The 17,273-nt window shown below is 53.4% G+C and overlaps 1 protein-coding gene across 1 annotated transcript; it reads left to right on the top strand.

Moving 5' to 3' along the window:
* Positions 1–14,689: 14,689 nt before the first annotated feature.
* PG985_002179 (uncharacterized protein) lies at positions 14,690–15,657 on the top strand (the record flags this gene model as incomplete). The annotated part of the gene is made up of 3 exons (XM_066821948.1): positions 14,690–14,870; positions 14,936–15,453; positions 15,544–15,657. 3 exons carry the CDS (start codon positions 14,690–14,692, stop codon positions 15,655–15,657), a joined length of 813 nt encoding a protein of 270 aa, XP_066689380.1.
* Positions 15,658–17,273: the final 1,616 nt, after the last annotated feature.

The raw sequence follows: 17,273 nt of genomic DNA, 5'->3' as shown, positions 1-17,273 counted from the left end.
GGCTCTCCAGAGGGCATCATATGACCATGGGCCCCCCTGGTGCTCCTCTTCCTGTCACTTGGCTCCGTATGGGGAAAATAAGCACCGTAAAACCATGTGTTTACGGCCCAGCGTAGAGCCGTGCAAGGCCATGTACCCTGATAACGATCTCTCAAAGTCCCAACTCTCCCCTTCTCGCCGCAGGAGCCGAGCCGACAAATCCTGTCACAGCACCGTGCCGCGAAAGGATCATTGGGAGAGACAGGGAGGCTTAACTGCGTCGCACATCTGGGGCAGTAGACCATGCAAATAGCACTCACTGTGTTGAGTTGTTCTCCCTTTTTACTACTTTATTATCTCTGATACGTTTTTGCGATACCAGCTCAAGGCCGCCGGGACCGAAGGTACTGTACTGTCACGTCTCGAGTTCCAAGAACAGATCGATCTGCGCCTGTACACCCATCCTACAACCCCCCTAGCCTTCTGCCTTGGCTACATATGCGAACCATGTGCGAGCAGGCATACACTTATTCGTAGAAGGGTGCTCTCACAGCTGTGCAGATCAGTGCACACAACCCATGGCCGTCCTCATGCAGTTCAATCAGGCAGCCCTTTTTCCAGGGGACTGGGTCACCACCACTGACCAGATGCATGCATTCGTGACTTGCAGGAGATATGAATAGCACATAAAAGCCCCGACTATACATCCTAGCCAAGGCCGCCAGCGCGCTACAGGAATCACGAAAAGGTCTCTTCCCTCGCGACAGGCACCGAATTAGACATCGGCTAGGAATTAGCCAAATTTTGTCGTGATGGTGCACGGCAACGGAGCGACGACAGTGGAGGAAAAGCTGGAGGTACTACTGTACGAGCTACAGATACATGGGCGGCTAGCTAGCCCCCATTTCTCCGAAATATAGAGTTGCATCACAGTCGGTCACCTGTCTATTGATGATGTGTGTAACGAGGTATAGCCGGGGCCGACGACACTACCTATTGTTAGATAGATCAATGCAAGTCGGCAAGACAACAAACTGGATTGGCACTTGATGTATGTGTGTGTGTGTGTGTGTGTGTGTGTGTGTGTGTGTGTGCAAATGACGTGCTGCTGCCGCTTTATCTCCTGTGAAATTGGCTGTGTACTTGGATAGAATTCGGGACAAGAAGAAGACTGGCAATGCTTTCGTTCGCATGTGTGTTTTCGGACCTGCTGGTACACATACATCATACATCCAGCGACATCCGATCAATGGGATCCTCTGCGGAGTGAATTCCCATCCCTGGCCCGCCCACAGTGGACAGACGCTTGCGCGTCTCGCTGGAACATGTTCTGTTCTCTCTCACTCTCACTCTCTGTCTCTCTCCGCCGTGATATCCAGATGGCGTGCTGCTGGAATTGTTGGGAGAGTTACAGATTTACGGGTTACAGCGCCGTCCGCCAAGGAGCTGCGCGCCGCCGTGTCTGCCGAGAAACGGCGAGAGATTGAGTTTTGATCTAGGTACCGCACTGTTACCTAGTAAGAGGGTCCACGGTGGGACAAAAGATAGACCGGGAATCTGAGTAACAGACCTTTACCAAAGCAGGGACGAATCATGTGTTGTACTTTTCGACTAGCGCGTTGTTTTCACAGCGGGCACAGAAAGACTCCAAGCCCCGAGGCGCAAAACCCACACGAACGGGGCCCTAGTCACGGTCCCAGTTGACAGGCAGGGCTGGCTATTGTTGGTTAGGCATTTTTCTCTCTTGGAGAGCCAGGGTGGTTGGCGCAGGTAGGTGGTTCATTTGCGGACCCGCGTATAGTCACTCCTCTAACTTTAGATAACCCCGCAACCAACCCTGTTTGTTCCCACGCTCTATAGCGTTACACAAGACTCAAACCAAGACTGCCCTTCTCGGACTATGGCAACTTGGGGATACCACCTCGTCGAGTTACACAGACTGATTGGCCCCCAACCCGAGCCACGAGCTGCCAAACCTCTTGGTAACCTCGACATCGCCTGATCAGTGCGGGCAGGGCAGGACAGACAGGTCTAGGCCTGTAACTAACTCCTCTCCTCCTCTTCTCTTCTCTCCTCTCATTCGCTGGTTCGCGTGTCCGCTCGTGAATATGCCGTTATGCATATGCTCCGTCTTCAAAGTTGACGGGAGCATCAACCAAGGTCGAATTTGATCCATTCTCCCATCAGGTACCGCATTTCGATCACAGCCCCCCATATATGAATCATTGTAGCAAGGTAGGGAGGAACCCGTGCCGCACGCCAACACTTATGAAGGACGTAGCTTGAACGCCGGTTCCTGCCACTGGCCGGGGCCGGAAACGACGAAACCGAAAGTACCTACCTACCTGATCAGCACGCCCAAGGGAACATATCTAAAACGCATGCAACATGAACAACATAGCCCAGGTGGACTCTTGGCTAGCTTTTGCGATAGAATGGTATGCGCTTGGGAGGAAGATCGAGCCGATGCGCATCAATCATCATCATCATCATCATCGGCTGTCGTCATTGTTGTTGTTGTTGTTGTTGTTGTTGTTGTTGTTGTTGTATTATTACTTGTGCGACGACCGTACCGTGCCTCCTTGGCGTATGCCGGTGCGGTTGCAATAGCAAAAATTGGCAATTACCAACAGGCGGACACGCGGGCGAAAGCACAGATGAAAAACCCAGCAAGCAAGACCCGCCGGTGTGGTTGTGGGCGCGGGAGATCTAACCTAGGAGTTATTGTCCTCTCCCAATCGAGCAATTCCAACGAGATGTATATTTCTCCAACGGATTTTCCGCCCCCAAAATCCATTGCATGAAGAAGGGTTGGGCGGGCCCTGCAACTGAGGGCCCTGGCTCTGTCTGGCATGGGAACGCGGGCTAATCAAACAGGCAGACGGACCTTGCTCACTGACAGATTGGTACAGCATGGGCCAGGGTCTGCCTTTCCCTTTCCGTCCATCTGTACCCTCCGATTATAGTGGACGGAAGGGGAAGGCAGACCCTGGCTCCCACTTATAGCTGGAGCAAATAAATTAGCCCAGATTCTCTGGACAAAGGTAAAAGCGGCAGAGGAATAGCAGGGGTTTGGGCCAAAGTACCTTATCCATAAGTGCTCGGAGAAAGGCCGAATAGACTCGAACTGTTTGATATCGTTTCCTTCGATGGGTTTTTGATGGCACCGATTCTCTCTCCCAGATCGCCGAATATAGCCAAGCCAAAACGGTGGTGATGCATCGTACTCTCGTTGCCCAAAAACGAATGTTGGCTGGATGTTGATTGGATTGGTTGTTGTATAGAAACGACCTGCCGGAGTTTAGGGTAGGATACAGCATGTACCTTTTCCCTTAGCGTTCCAAGCCCATAAACCGGCGCCCGTCGCCTTTCAAAATACATTTTGTGGATACAGACCCGTCCACTCAGTGGCACTAATGCACCATAGCCCTTTTCATCAAATCAGCGGGCTGGAAAGGGCAGTAGGAGCCTTTTTACTCTGTAAGTATGTACCTATGTTGACAGTACATGTATGCAATGCCATTTACGGGGCGATAAGTAGGTAACTCGACGGCTCAACTTGGCAGCCTAGACAAACAGAGATGCCTGCGGCGCAGGTGCGGATATCCGAGTATTAATATAAGGCTGGATCCGTATAGTCCTCCACATCACAGCCAGCTGAGACAAGGGGATTAATCACAACGACCCAGATAAGGGAGAGGCGCATGTTTCGGAGGGGCCCCTTGGAAGCACAGATGCCATCTGAGATACGCAGGTTGCCTATAGTTCATCACATATACATATCTCATTGTTTGCATACCCCCGCAGAGACACACCAGTGCACACGCTTGTATCTGTGCCATAGATGAGACGGCACTGGGCCGTCTCGCTTGGCCTTAGTGCTCCCGAAGAGCGCAAATTATGATTATGTGGCTTTCGCGAAAGACAGACGGGCCTTTGAATACGTCGTAATCCCAGAGAGAGAGAAAGAGAGCGAGACAGAGAGGGCGCAGTAGCAGAAGCAGAGGCCCAGCTGAGCTGAAGCGGTTACCGGCAAAGCTGTAAACCTTGGCTGAGTTCCTCATCCTGCTCCCCCGAGCTTGGCCGTTCGAGATGTGTATGCGCACCAGCGGCGCCCATTTCTGCTGTACGCAGCGAAAGGTACGGAGCGTTCGCCCTCGCCCTCGCCCACTCCCAATCCGGCCTGGCCGCAACGGTCTGCTGACTGACATGGGGCAGTAATCTCGTAGGGCGTAGGTAGGCATGTAGGTAGTAGTAGTAGCGTACGGCAAGGGATTATTTTAAGTTGAACAAGGTGCTGACGGTGTCCGGCAGGCTTGCGTCGTTCTCGCGTGGTCGAACCTGGGGGGGCTTTTGGTTTGCCCGTCGTCGTCCCTTCTTGGGCCGGGGGCCCTGACCCTGGCCCTTCCGCGAAGGCAGACCAGAGCGAAACGGGCTGGTTGGTCCGGTGGTAGGCAAAGGAGCGTTGCCAAGAGCTGGCAACCCCAATCAGCCAATCCCCCCTCATGGCTTTGATTGATAGCAGTAGTAAGTAAAAAGTGCCAGATTGCCATTTGAGGAATTGGGCACGGAGTACATTGGCTGGCTGGCACGCCCAGGCCCGTTTTTTGTCTGGGAACGCCTCTGATTGGCCGAATATACGAAGAGCTCCCAGAAGCGGGATATCCCATTAGTCTCGGCCTTGTAAACGGGGGTGCAGTACCTATCTCCACCCGCCAATCAGCCACGTTCCCCATCTGAGCCGTGCTGTAATGTGTCAGTGTTTGTCGAAGAGGCAGTGACAGTACCCATGCAAATCCAGGCGACCGGTGCCCGACACCCGGAACCAAGATGATTCGACGCTACCTTGTGGTCGGATAGGCTCAAGCGCCAAACCACCCCCAGCCCTGACCGGTGGCAGGTGATGGGAAGGGAAATGAAATATCGATCTTCATTCGATATAGGCTCCATCGGTTTATAATATAGGAGTAGTCATGATATTCTATACATGGATTACGAATGCTAGTTGCCGCGCCATCGTGGCCCTCGAGAGCAGATACTGGGATCGCTGGGCAAATGACTCGAAGGTCTCGGTAGGATATGACGTAGTGCTGGCTGGCTGTGTGGTGGACAGCTGATCATGCTGCATCTACGGGCGGTGGTTCGCGACCGACCAGCCTTGGGTTGGGGGCCAAAGGAAGGGGAAAGAAACCAAGCCAGGTCGCCATCGTACTATTCTAGACATGGCTCGGTCCCGACAGGAGTGTTGTGCCGTCTGAGCCCGTGATCTCTACGATTTCGGTGAGGGCCGCAGTAACAATAAAGAAGATATAAACCTGGAATTAGTAATGGTTTTGTCAGCAGCCTGGTGAAACTGCCTTTTCGCAATGTCTACAAGAACCAAGCATCGTGGTGGAGCTCGAGGCTATTCGGAGTTCGGTGCTGGGCAGTAGGTGTAGAAGGCCAGGTGATTTAAACTTGGAGATAGTCCGAATAAATCGGACGATGCTATCGGCTCTTGGCGTGGAGCAAACCACAGCTCGCCCTGAATCATGTTCGTCGAGCATTACTTATCTACCTGACTAGCCAAAGCGTTCATCCATAGCGAGTCTTCTCTCCACTCTTGTCGGCGGACGTTCCGCCGGAGGATCATATCAGGACGACGATGCTAGACTTGGGTCGGGGTTAACATCTCAGTAAAAAGCGAATCCCGATCCTGCGCGTGTGGTCAGGGCCAAGGCCACTTGAGCCTCGATGCCTACCTGAGGTCGGTCCCTTGTCAAACATCGTATGAGTTGAAATACGTCAGGGGCTTAGCCCGCGGGGGATCTGGGCTCAAAGCCTTGACCCAAAGGTTGTCGCGCATTACATGCGCGACGGATACGATTGCCCCGTACGCGATGGGTTGCCAGGTCCTATCGCAGTGGACTTTTCGAGATGTCCGGTCATGTGTTGCTCCCCTAATCTATGGCGTAGGATCCGGAATAACATCATCAGACAGGCCGGGCGTTTGTTAATTGCTAGGTCGCAGTTGGAATGTGATGGCTCAGGTTTGGTTCAGCTCGGATGGGTTTGGAGGTGTTGCACAAACAAACAAACAGTTGCGCCGAGGCCATTTGTGCCGTGAAGCGTTTCTTCGGTCCTCGGAGAACACTGTAAACTTAACAACATACGTCGCAGTAGCGGTCGGCGGGAGGCTAAATGGTCTTGGTTGCCTTCAATTGCAGGGCGGGGAAGGTCGGGTCTGAAGACCGCTGAAGGAGGTTGAAAGAGAAGATTGCCTCGCGCGAATGTGTATCGCAAGTTGAAGCCGGCTCGAGGCCAAGACGGCGGCAGGATTGACTGCAAAGCAGGCCAAACACCAGATAGACAAACACACATCAATGAGGTACGCAGGTTCGGCTCATGCTCATGCAAGTGTGGGGAGAAGCAGGTAAGTACCATGAAATTGCCATGTGCTACCTCTGTAGGTATCAAATGCAACACACGTACCCATACGTAGGGTGCGCCCATGCAATGCAAACTCCGCAGTTGAAAGAGCCGCCGACCGCCATTCACCCACTGTAGCCAGCAGCAACATAGATGAAGACCCTGGCAAAGAGCGGTGGAATGTGAAGTGCTGGTGCTGCATGAGCTGCTCCGCCCCAATCTATTGCGATTGCGCAGCCAGTGCAGACGGCCTGGAGGAGGGGGAGGGGGTGAAATGATGCAATTCTCGCCTTTCTCATTGGCCAAATTCCTCCTGGCCTCACAAAGGCACTTTACTACTCCCAGGCTGCCGTGACTGAGTGTGAATCACTTGCACACCACACGCACTCACTCACTCACTCGCCCGCTGTCCGTCGACACTGCAATACGTCGTACCACAGCAGCGAATCACATTGCCGGGGATCATCAAGATCCGCCTGTTTCGGTCATAAGCAACTGTTTCCGACGGGTTCAGGGATTACACACTCCCACACACACACAACTATGCACTATTGAACCCGCAACCTTGGGCCAGCGTTTGCCCGTTTGGGCCATACCTACAGTCCCTGGGTCCCTAAAACCATAGGAACTTCAATTGAGGCAAAATACATCTCCGTCGCGACTGTCCTCGACGTACCTTGATACATGCAGAAATGACATGCTGCACGGGCAGATCCAGCAACCTCCTTCGCCTGCCTACGACCCCTGCGCCGATACTTGTTGATTTCCGATATACCATTCATTGCTTGGGTATACACGTCACTGTTAGTCTTGGCCCCCCTTCTATTGATACAATGCATCAATACATGGGCCCCCATGGAGGGCAATATTCTGCGACATGGCAAATGTCATTGTCCGATAAGGAGCTTGGAGCTCCGATTTCCCAAGAGCTCTCTTGCTCTCCCCCCACGTCGGGGTTTGAGAGCTTGAGAGCTTGAGCTTGAGCTCGAAGCTTGGGCTTCTGGGGAGATGCCAATTCCACAAAACCCCGAGGGACCTTCTTGTCGGCCCCGCGATATCCATTCAAGCTGCGGCCACTTAGTAAGCAGAAAGACCCCATCAAACGGCGCCGCTCTTTCCTCCATAGCGGTTACGGTTGTAGGAGCCGGATGACGAGCGCAGTGCGTGCATCAGCCTCCGCATTCTTGCGCGAAAGACGCAATCGCCATCGTTGCGATGCTGCGATGCTGCGATGCTGAACATCCGATGCCAAACCACAATCTCATGCGATCTTTCAGCTGGAGCGGATCGCAGATGTGGCCATGCATAGCATAGCAGAGAACAAAGCGGAGCCTCGAAAGTACGAAAGTACACAGCTACCTCTGGTCTGGTAGTATCAGAAGCGTTACTGTAGGTTGGTTGTGGGGTAGGGTATGGCACACACTCTCCAATCCAGCAACACACCTCCCACCTCGCCATGCAGTGTAGTTTCCCTGGTACGACCACGCCTAAAGGACATCGCATATGAGCAAGCAGTACGTATGGATCGGCGACCCAAAACATGCAGAAAGGCCCTGCCAGCCTGTGTCGCAGGTTAGCCGCCCGCTCCAAGGGGCGGGCATCCAAGCGGTGTATTGGTTAGATTGCGTTCCAGCATGGCCGCTTCCATTGGGCCTGCTGTGTTGCCAAGGCGGGTAGAACAAGTCGCTCGCATGGAATGGGTTCACAACTTCAGCCCTACCGAACAGACACAAACCCCAATACCCCCCTTTCCCCCCATAAGCCATCCCCATTTCCATCGTGCGTGATCGCGGGAGCCACGGCGACACCGACAGTCGGGGCACTAGGGGAACATTGGATATGCAGCCTTCGAGCAGGACCCGGCCTGTACATGGAGATATGTCTCGCGATGTGCAGGTCAAGATGTAAGATGATTAGCCAGCCAAGTCTGGGCAGGACCTGAATGGCCAACTCGGGGGTCTGCTAGACCGCCAGATAGGCGCAGGTATGCAAGCCGAACGACGGAGCGACAAAAGAGGACGTCGTGGTCCCGCTTGGAAGCAGTCGCCGTGAGAGTCATACCGCCAGTCACATGGAAGTATGTTGCGATGCATCCCAGTTGTTGCTTCCCTAGCTAGTCTGGAGAAGAAGAAAGGGCATAGCGACACCGAAGCCACTTAACCCCATACTTTGTGTTCTGCAGTACCCAGCCCTCAGTCCCTTGGGAATTTGTCAAAGCATGTACGACTTGGGACCGTCGGTTCTGCTCTACTCCTCTATCAAAAGTACACTGCATGAGGGAGGTTTCAGCGGGTTCACAGCATGGGCCACCATTGGGCCAAGCCCACCCCTCTCTTCCCGTCCGCCACCAACGGAGTACTTGAGCGGCTTACAGAGCCATGTACAGAGCACCGCAGCTACGAAACATGAACGAGTATTGTGGGGTTGGCCAGGAGTGATGGGCAATACTCAGCACTCAACTCCCAGCCCTACGAGGGGGGGAAGGAAAGTGAGTGCTGATTTGATCTGACCGACCCGGCGGTCTGTTTACGTCCCGCCAGTGTCTTGGTCGTAAGGCGAGGCACAGCACTTTACGACATCATCTAGAAGGGGAAAAGTACCTACTTCAGGTACATGCCCTCTGTCCTGTCCTGTCCACCATGCGGTGCCGTAAGATGTCAAAACCCAAGAACCAAGACGATGGGATGAAGGATAATTGGTGCGGCCATATCCATTGTCTTGGGTTAATTAATCCCTAAATATTGGCAACTTACAGTACTTACCTACCGCAAACCTATTTGGGATAACAGTAATCCACCGTATTCGAGGCTCACTCGTAGAAAGGGCATTTTTCCCTACCTATGCTGCGGCGACCAGATGGGGTAGCAATGCCACTCTGGGTGACTTGGTTTTACGTATGTATATTGATGCGTGCATGTTTATGACGGCCATTGACCGAGAAGGAACTTCAGGCAGACAAGGATCGCATGATGGTTCCCTTTCTTTTGTGACGAATTGCTAGCCTCTTGTCCTATCTAATTTGCGAGGCAGGCCACCAGAATAGCATATAGGATCTTTCTTATTTTCTGCCTGGCCTGGCCTGTGGAATTGCCATTCGTCTACCTGAGATATGCGCGATGGTACCAACTGGAGTCGACTAAATGATGGTGGGGGCCAGAAATAGCCGTTTTGGAGTCGAGGAAACAGAAATAGAGAGACGACCCCATTTCTCTGCCAATCAGCTGCGTGGGTATGACGAATGGCGACCTCGCAAGTGCTGACAATTTATATCCCAACTACTACCCAACTCGTCGAATTAGCCCGCAAATTGGTAGTGCCGCCTTTAACCCCCCTGCCTGCTTTTGGAAGGTACTTTCGGGGCCCGCTCTCTCTCGCTTTTAGCTTCAGATACGGTGCACGGGACGAAAATAGTGTCGACCGTACCGATGCGATGGCATTGGGGACTGTCGTCGTCGTCGGCCGTGTCGTATGGAAGGACCGGACCGTGTGCATTGGTCAATACGCTCTTCTTCTTATTTCTTCCGCCCATGGAGCTTAGCATATAATATTATATGAAATCCAATAAGACAAGACAGACTGTGCCGCAGCCAAATCTCAACTGATCTGAGTTGAGTGATGACAATGTAGGTACATACTTACTTACAGACTTACATGCATACACAATGACCATGTGCGCCAAGCAAGGACCCTGAATTGCGACTGAGCGAAGCAGTCTCCGCTTACATCCGGACTTGTCCGCGAAACGCGACGCTCGCTAGAGAGAGAGCGAGAGAGACGGAGAGAGGGTGTGTGTGTCATATGTCAGCGAGGTATAGGGTGCACCACCACGATTTAAGCCCAGTCCCAAAGAACCGTGCAGCTTTGGCGTGATGCCCTCAATGTAAGTAAGTAGTATCCCAGACGGGCCCCTCCCCCAGCTCGACATGGGGGGAAGAAAGTCAAACTTCGTCGTACTTTCATGCGCCTCGGCCAATCGTCTTCCTCAACGGCTTGGTTTCCGGGCATTCTCAACCGGTCTATCTGGAGAATACCCTGCCCCTTCCTGTCGTGTGATTGTTCCGTCTTCTTTGTCCCTCGTTATTTGCTGTCTCTGATTCCCCAAACAAACCCCCCTTCCCCCTCCCCCTTCTCCAGCTGAAGCACTCCGGCACGTTGCATTGTGCTCACCCATGCCACGTTCAAGGGGGGGATGGGGGAGGGGTGGTTGGCCTAGGACTTGTGCATAAGCCGTTTTGGCGCCATGCAGCCTGCCAGACCAGTACCTTGGGGTTGGGACAGCTCGCAGAGTACACGGCGGCGGTATGTGGTAGTAGTTTCCCGGGGGTGTGGGCGTCGTCAAGGTGAGAACCTTAATGACCGTCGTCGAGACGGAGTACTGGGACCAATGGAAGGGAGGGCTTGCCGTCTTGTCTTTCCCCCCCTCGTGGGTGGTCATCTGGGATAACGCGGTTGCTCGATGAGACAGATCATTTTGCAAGCTCTCCCTGTCAGCAACCCAGCAGCCCGTCACCTGCAGGTGGGATGGGATGGGTTATGGGACAGTGGCAACCGAAGCATTGTTTGATATGAGAAAATCCCCCCAGATGCAGTGTGTGCGCGAAATATGCAACACGTACCTTCTAGATTACTGGTATCCTGGTGCTGAAGATTGGATAGCCTATGAGCTGCAAATGCTGGGCCACACGGGACACTCAAGTCGAGATGGCGTAGATCCAATCGTCTGGACGTGCTGGTACGCCTTATCTCGAAGCGGGCCCATGCAAAGGACCCCATACCCCGGAGACTACAGCCGTTGTTCCAGCAATCATCCTTTCTCGAGGTCTGCTTGAGAAAGACCACGACGCCAGCAAGCAAGGGTATGACAAGCCCCGGCCGTCCGAACCGTCCGCAGTAGATGCACAGGGACATGCGCTGAAGAATAGGCAGCTGGCAAAGATGGCGAACAACAGAGTCTGGAACCATTGCTGTGGACCCGCGATAAGCCTGGGGGTGGGTGGTTTCAAAGAGTAATGCTCTGAGGATGGAATCCGATTGACGACGACCGTCGTGTAGCGTCAGGCGATCGCCCCTCTCAATAGCCAAATCCGGCAATCACCAATGGACTGGGAGCGTGTTATGGTGTGTGTGGGAGTTGCGGGAGTGTGTATGGAATTTGCTCACGCCCAGCCGCCATTGGCTGTTGACCAGGGTCGTCTCTCCGTACGCTTGGGGCATGGAAATGCCATGCTCGTGTATGACCTTTCCAAGCTTTTGCGTTGCTGGGGAGGGGAGAAAAGGCTATGAGATGGGACGATTGATTTCCGTAAAACGTCAACCGCGTGCGAGATACAGAGTCCTTGCTTAGCTCGCCCGGAATAAATTCACGATAAAATCCCAAAGGGCTCGAACCAGATGGGGGTGCCGGAACTACGCACCGTGGTGGCTTTACAGAAGCGAACGCCCGCGCGGTCTCATCGTTTATTCGCGGAACTATTGCGCGACTTTGGACTGCTAGGCGGCTCCTTACCGTCGACCAAGAGTCTGGGTACTGTAGGGCTGAATGGAATAATAGCTTAATAGCGCGGTTGCGATAATTTGCCTTGCATGTATGTCCTGGATGTAGTGAACGCCCGACAGCCAGCCTACTATTGATGATAATAACATATATATGATGCACACTCGTAGTAAATAAATGCCTACATGTCCGGAGGCGCCAACAATTAATCTACTTTATGCACGCATCTGGTGATGTGTAAATATAGGTGAAGTAGGTACTCGTACGGCGAAGAAAAGGGGTTGTCCACTGTTGATGCTAGCTGGCATAGGCGAGGTGGTGGGCAGGCTTGGCGCCCGCCGAGACGCGCCGGGCACCGGTCGCCTGCTGCGATTCTCGCCCAAGGCATGGAAGGTTACATCTATGCATGCTATTTGGGATTTGGAGCCGGGCGCTGAATAACAACATTGGGCACGATCATTAATCCATATCGCAAAAGAACCCAGGTCGCAAATGGCACCACCTACCTATATTTCCCCGTCGTATTCCTGAGAAACAAATATCGAGACAACTGGCAGTGCAGTGGGTCAATTGCGAGAGCGACAGTGACAAATGATACCTAAGAATCCATTGATGGTGGCTGACAGTCGAGCAGGCAAAGCCGGCCATTGAATGTTGTTTCAAAGCCCTGGGAATGCGCTAAAACATGGGCAGTCGGCGCAGTACAGATCCCTGAAGAACGTGGACTTCCGCACTGTCCACCACTACATATCCAAGTACACAATTGGGGAGGTCTCCTCCTCTCCCGCTGAAGAAAGGAAGCCTGGCCTAGGACTGCCTTGCAAGTAGCAGTAGCAGGGTCAATAGGCTATCATCTGGTGTGTCGAACGGAAATGGGTGGATGGATATGTGCGGTCCGATTTGCCAGCCTTACGGTCGAGTCCTAGAGCTCCTTCCCCAATTGAATGGGAATCCCCGCTGGTCGTTCCCAAGTGTGTGCTTGGTAAGAACTCTACCAAAAATAGGCCACACAACTTACGAGGCACGTGCAAAGTGAGGCCCGGGAGGTCTGGGGGGTGCCGCTCTTGACGGGGCAACAAGCTGGCTAGACGAAGGTCGCAGCAGAGTCGGCAAAGGTTCTGTGCTTCTTTCGAGAAAACAACAATAGAAACCGCTCGATGGCCAAGTCCAGTCAACGGTCAGCACGGCGCGGTTGGGACATCATCTCGCTCGCTGCGCGACCCCTGTCAGACATGTATTCTAGAAGAAAGCTCCTGCTTTCCCAGATTATGCAGTGGGAAAGCATGGATGGATGGATGGGACGGAATGCGAGCGGCATATCGGACGAAGGATCTCTCTCTCTCTCGTCTCCCCTGCCCCTCTCCCAATTGCAATCACACAAAGAAAGAAAGAAGACGCCATATGCACACCCTGCCAAATGGGTTGTGAGTTGGTTGCAGGCCCCCCCTCGAGAGATGCTGCTCGTACAGGAGATATCCATCCTCATCATAATCACGTATGAAGTCTGCATTCTGGCCGGGCAGTGTAGATTAGCTAGTCTGGTTGCCTATTATGGGGATCCATCGCGATATGGATGCGACGATTCCATCATTTGCCGAGTTCTTCAAGAACTGGATCATCCTGAGGCCCAGAGGTCCCCAAGCCGTGCTGCCATTGGCCATGTTACCGACAATGCCTGCCCACTGTCTCCGTCGTCGTCGATGAGCCTTGCTAATGAGAAATGTGTGAGGGGGAGAAGGGGGGCTCTTTTGTTCAGCTAGCTGGAGACAAGCAGGGCCAAGTCCCAGTCGTGCTCGAGCAAAACTTCCGAATAGGGTTAAGACAGGTTTCTATACTAAGGCACAAAGGTACTGGACCGCAGCGATGGGAATGGGAATGCATTTGATTGGGACGCAGATACGGCGAGAGAGAGGAAAAAAGATACCTAGCCTTATGAGCCCGCTCTGGCGGGACGTACAGGGACCAGGGGTTTGCGGTGTAGGTACGTACCGTGGATCTCTGGATGTGGGAACAGTGAACATTGAGACCAAGGCTGATCCTCGCCGCTTTAGAGGGCTGTTTACGAGCGTATCTTCCCCAGAGTACATCGGGGGTGGGAAAGTGGCCTAAATACCTCGCTACTTGTACTTTGGGGCGGTACCTCGCTACATGGTTGGGGTACATTTGGTGCTGTGAGTGTGTGCGCACCACCCACCACCCAACACCCTTGTCCCCTCATCTGCAAGCCTGTTATGAGGCGCCTTTCTTGGGACCACCATAACGTTGCAGTAGCTGCCCCCCGAAAAGGCGGGTTCGCATTTGGGACCTTTTGAGTCCTGTGTCACTGTACTGCGTACATACGTCTGTGTGTACTTGCTTGAGAGGTGGTGTTGGTGTAGGGGCATGGGTTCGAGAGAGTGTGTGCCTTGTTCAAGGGTAGGTACTACAGTACGTATCTCTCTCTGCCAATGTACCACATGGGGTGTGCTGGAGGAGCAGCAGGGGTCTTTGCACCCTTGGGAATCTGCATCGGCCTTCATCATGGCTCATGGCTGAAGGAAGCTACTCCGGTCAGTCAGGAAGTATATGTAGAGCCTCTCGCCCCGGCACAACATTGTCCTGCTTGCTGCCACTATCCCAACTTCCTTCAAGAGTCCCAAGTCTACTGAAGATACCAGACCAAACACGAGGCTCTATCTCTCTCTATATATTTACATACACACATACACAAACATACACACACATATACAGTTGTTGACTTGGAGGCTTTGGCTTTCACTTCCAACATCTTGCTCGACTTGCTCGACTCGCTCGATACTCATGTACACCATGTCGTCCCAATCACAATACCCAGCATATGGGGCTGTTGCAGCAGCACCCAGGCAATACTCGGCTCAAGGCACCAGCAGCGCCTTCTCTCCCTCAGCCAACCCCGACGAAGACTGGACCAAGATTTCAGACCTCGCCGAACGCAGACGGATACAGAACCGAATTGCCCAGCGCAACTACAGTACGTAGCCTCGATCTTGTCTAGATATAAGCACCCGCAGCGGCCGAGTCTAACCTCTTATACAGGGAAGAAGCTCAAGAGACGCCTGGAAGACCTCGAGAGAAGGGCCGGCACCTCCGATGGCTCCTCCGGTTCCGAGAAGCAAGTACAGACGCCCAGCAAGGCGACCAAGAAGCAGGGCAAGAACTCCAAGAGCAACTCCGCCTCGCACAAGACCGCCCAGCCCGGACCTCAGTTCACGCCGCCCATGGAGGATGAGCTGCTGTTCCCGCCCTCGTACGACGAGCGCGAGAGGTCGCACACGCCCCCGTACATGACCTACTCCAACTACCCTCCTCCCCCGGATGAGATGATGCTGCCGCCCTACGGCACGGCGGCGCCCTACGCGCCCATCACGACGGCCGAGGGCTACTCCAGCTACATGGCCACGACGGTGCCGTGCACACTACCTTCCATGACCCACTTCAGCGACGCCATCAAGAGGGAGAGCTACCCCGGAGAGGAGTCCTTATATCCTTCCATGAACTACGGCTACGTGCCCAGCATGGAAGTCCCTGGTCATTACGACAACTCCAACCCTCATGTGAGTCATCACCATGAAGTGCGCCGTCTTCCTGCTTTGTTGCACCGAGAACCACGTAGCTGATCGGGCGTTTCGTGTTGTTTGTTCCAGACACCACCACTTTCCCACTCCTTCGATCACTCGACCAACTGCTCGGATGCGGGTTACGACTACCCAACCACACCCCTCTCCATGCCGGGCTCACCTGGGATGCACTCGCATTGAGAGAGGGCCGGGAATGAGAAGGACATTTTCCAAAATATGCAAAGAATTAGACGTGGAGGGCGTTCTCACGCGAGCATGACTTGATGTATTACATTGTTCCATTTTTTTTCTATCACTACTACCACTACTACGGGTACAGGCGCTGGCGGCGCATTTGTTTTCTGCATTACATATAGGGGGGTTTTTCCGGGAAGCCCAGCGACGACTTTCTGGATGGAAAGGGATATCGATGGGCAAAGCAAGGCGAATTCTGGAGGCATTTTCACAAAACTCATTGGATGTTTTCATTGGCGGACTGTTTAGCGTATATCCTTCTCCTCGCTAGGAGCTTTGGTTTTCTTCGATGTTGAATATATTGATGTACTTCACTCTCATGACAACGATCTAACGGATCGGTTGCTCTCCTACTGCTAGATCTGGACGGGCCCCCCGGATGCTCTGCCTCCCGTTTCTCTACTACGACAAACAAAAAAAAACCTTATCCTCCCTCCGCCTACAGTACAAAGCTCGGAAAGAGGCTATCTCTGGCCTTCCTTGCTAGTGTACGGTGTTAGCTCCAGGGATGTGGGTAGTAAGTACAGGTTAGTTAGTGAGTGGGCTGGCTCTACCACTACACTCGATTCTTTAAGTCTAAGCCCGAGAGATGTGGCCCGGAGACGAACGGCATGGGCCCACCATGGCAACTAGGCAACGAGGACAGTCCGACAAGGCCGTAAGGTGATCTGGGATGGTGATTCGGCTGTGCTCTGTGCCCCCTTCCCCTACTACCTACCTTTGTTAGCACACGACTAGCGGGTTTGTCACATCCTTTCATCTTAGTGCCCGTGGGTCCGCGTAGTATAGGCGAGCCACTCAAGGGGGGGGGCGAAGTGATTGGTGCTGGCGATATGTATGTTTCCCAATGAGGCGCAGCGACACCGAGATCCGCGAATCCTTCTTTCATCCCAGGTCATGCAAGAGAGACTGTGTCCACGTGTTGCGTATATGTGCGTATCATGTGTGGTGGTGGTGCGAGTGCGTATGCCCGCGCGCTTGTGCTTGTATGTATGTAGGTGTGTAGGTGTGGGTATGTGTCTTTTCTCGTCTTGTCTTGCCTGCGCGACCCAAAGGTAGGTATGATGTAGGTATCGTACCAAGACCAACCAGACCAGCCAGTAGCAGGTAAGTGGCTGGCCCAGCACTTCGTCACCTTCCCGTGTTTCTTGCTCTTCTACTAGCGGCAGTTGAGGAGTTTGAATCTAAGATCAAAAAAAAAAACACGGGGGACGGGAGAGGAGAAGCCCAGCTACCTTAGCTAGCCCAGGAGCTTAGGGACGGGTTAGGGCCATGGCTCGCTCCAGCATCATAGCATACGCCGTAAGAAGCTTGGCCAAGCCCTACGGACGGGCTGGGCTCGTAAGGAAAAAGAAACCCATCCACCTGCGTACTTTCTCGCACGCAGGATAGCGCAGTTTCGGTCCAAGATCTGCACCCTTTTGATGAATGTCTTGCCGCATCTGGGTCTTGGACCTGGGTGATAGATAGCAACCTAGCCTGGTATCCTGGCGTATGACAAGAATAGACAGCCCACAGGATACAGGCATGGATGGAGGTGAGGTGGACACTTTGGGAAACAA

The sequence above is a fragment of the Apiospora marii genome (genome assembly GCF_038362585.1).
Source record: "Apiospora marii strain CBS 49790 chromosome Unknown utg000002l_segment0_segment0, whole genome shotgun sequence".
Classification (NCBI taxonomy): Eukaryota; Fungi; Ascomycota; class Sordariomycetes; order Amphisphaeriales; family Apiosporaceae; genus Apiospora; species Apiospora marii.
This window is presented reverse-complemented; position numbering and strand designations above follow the sequence as displayed.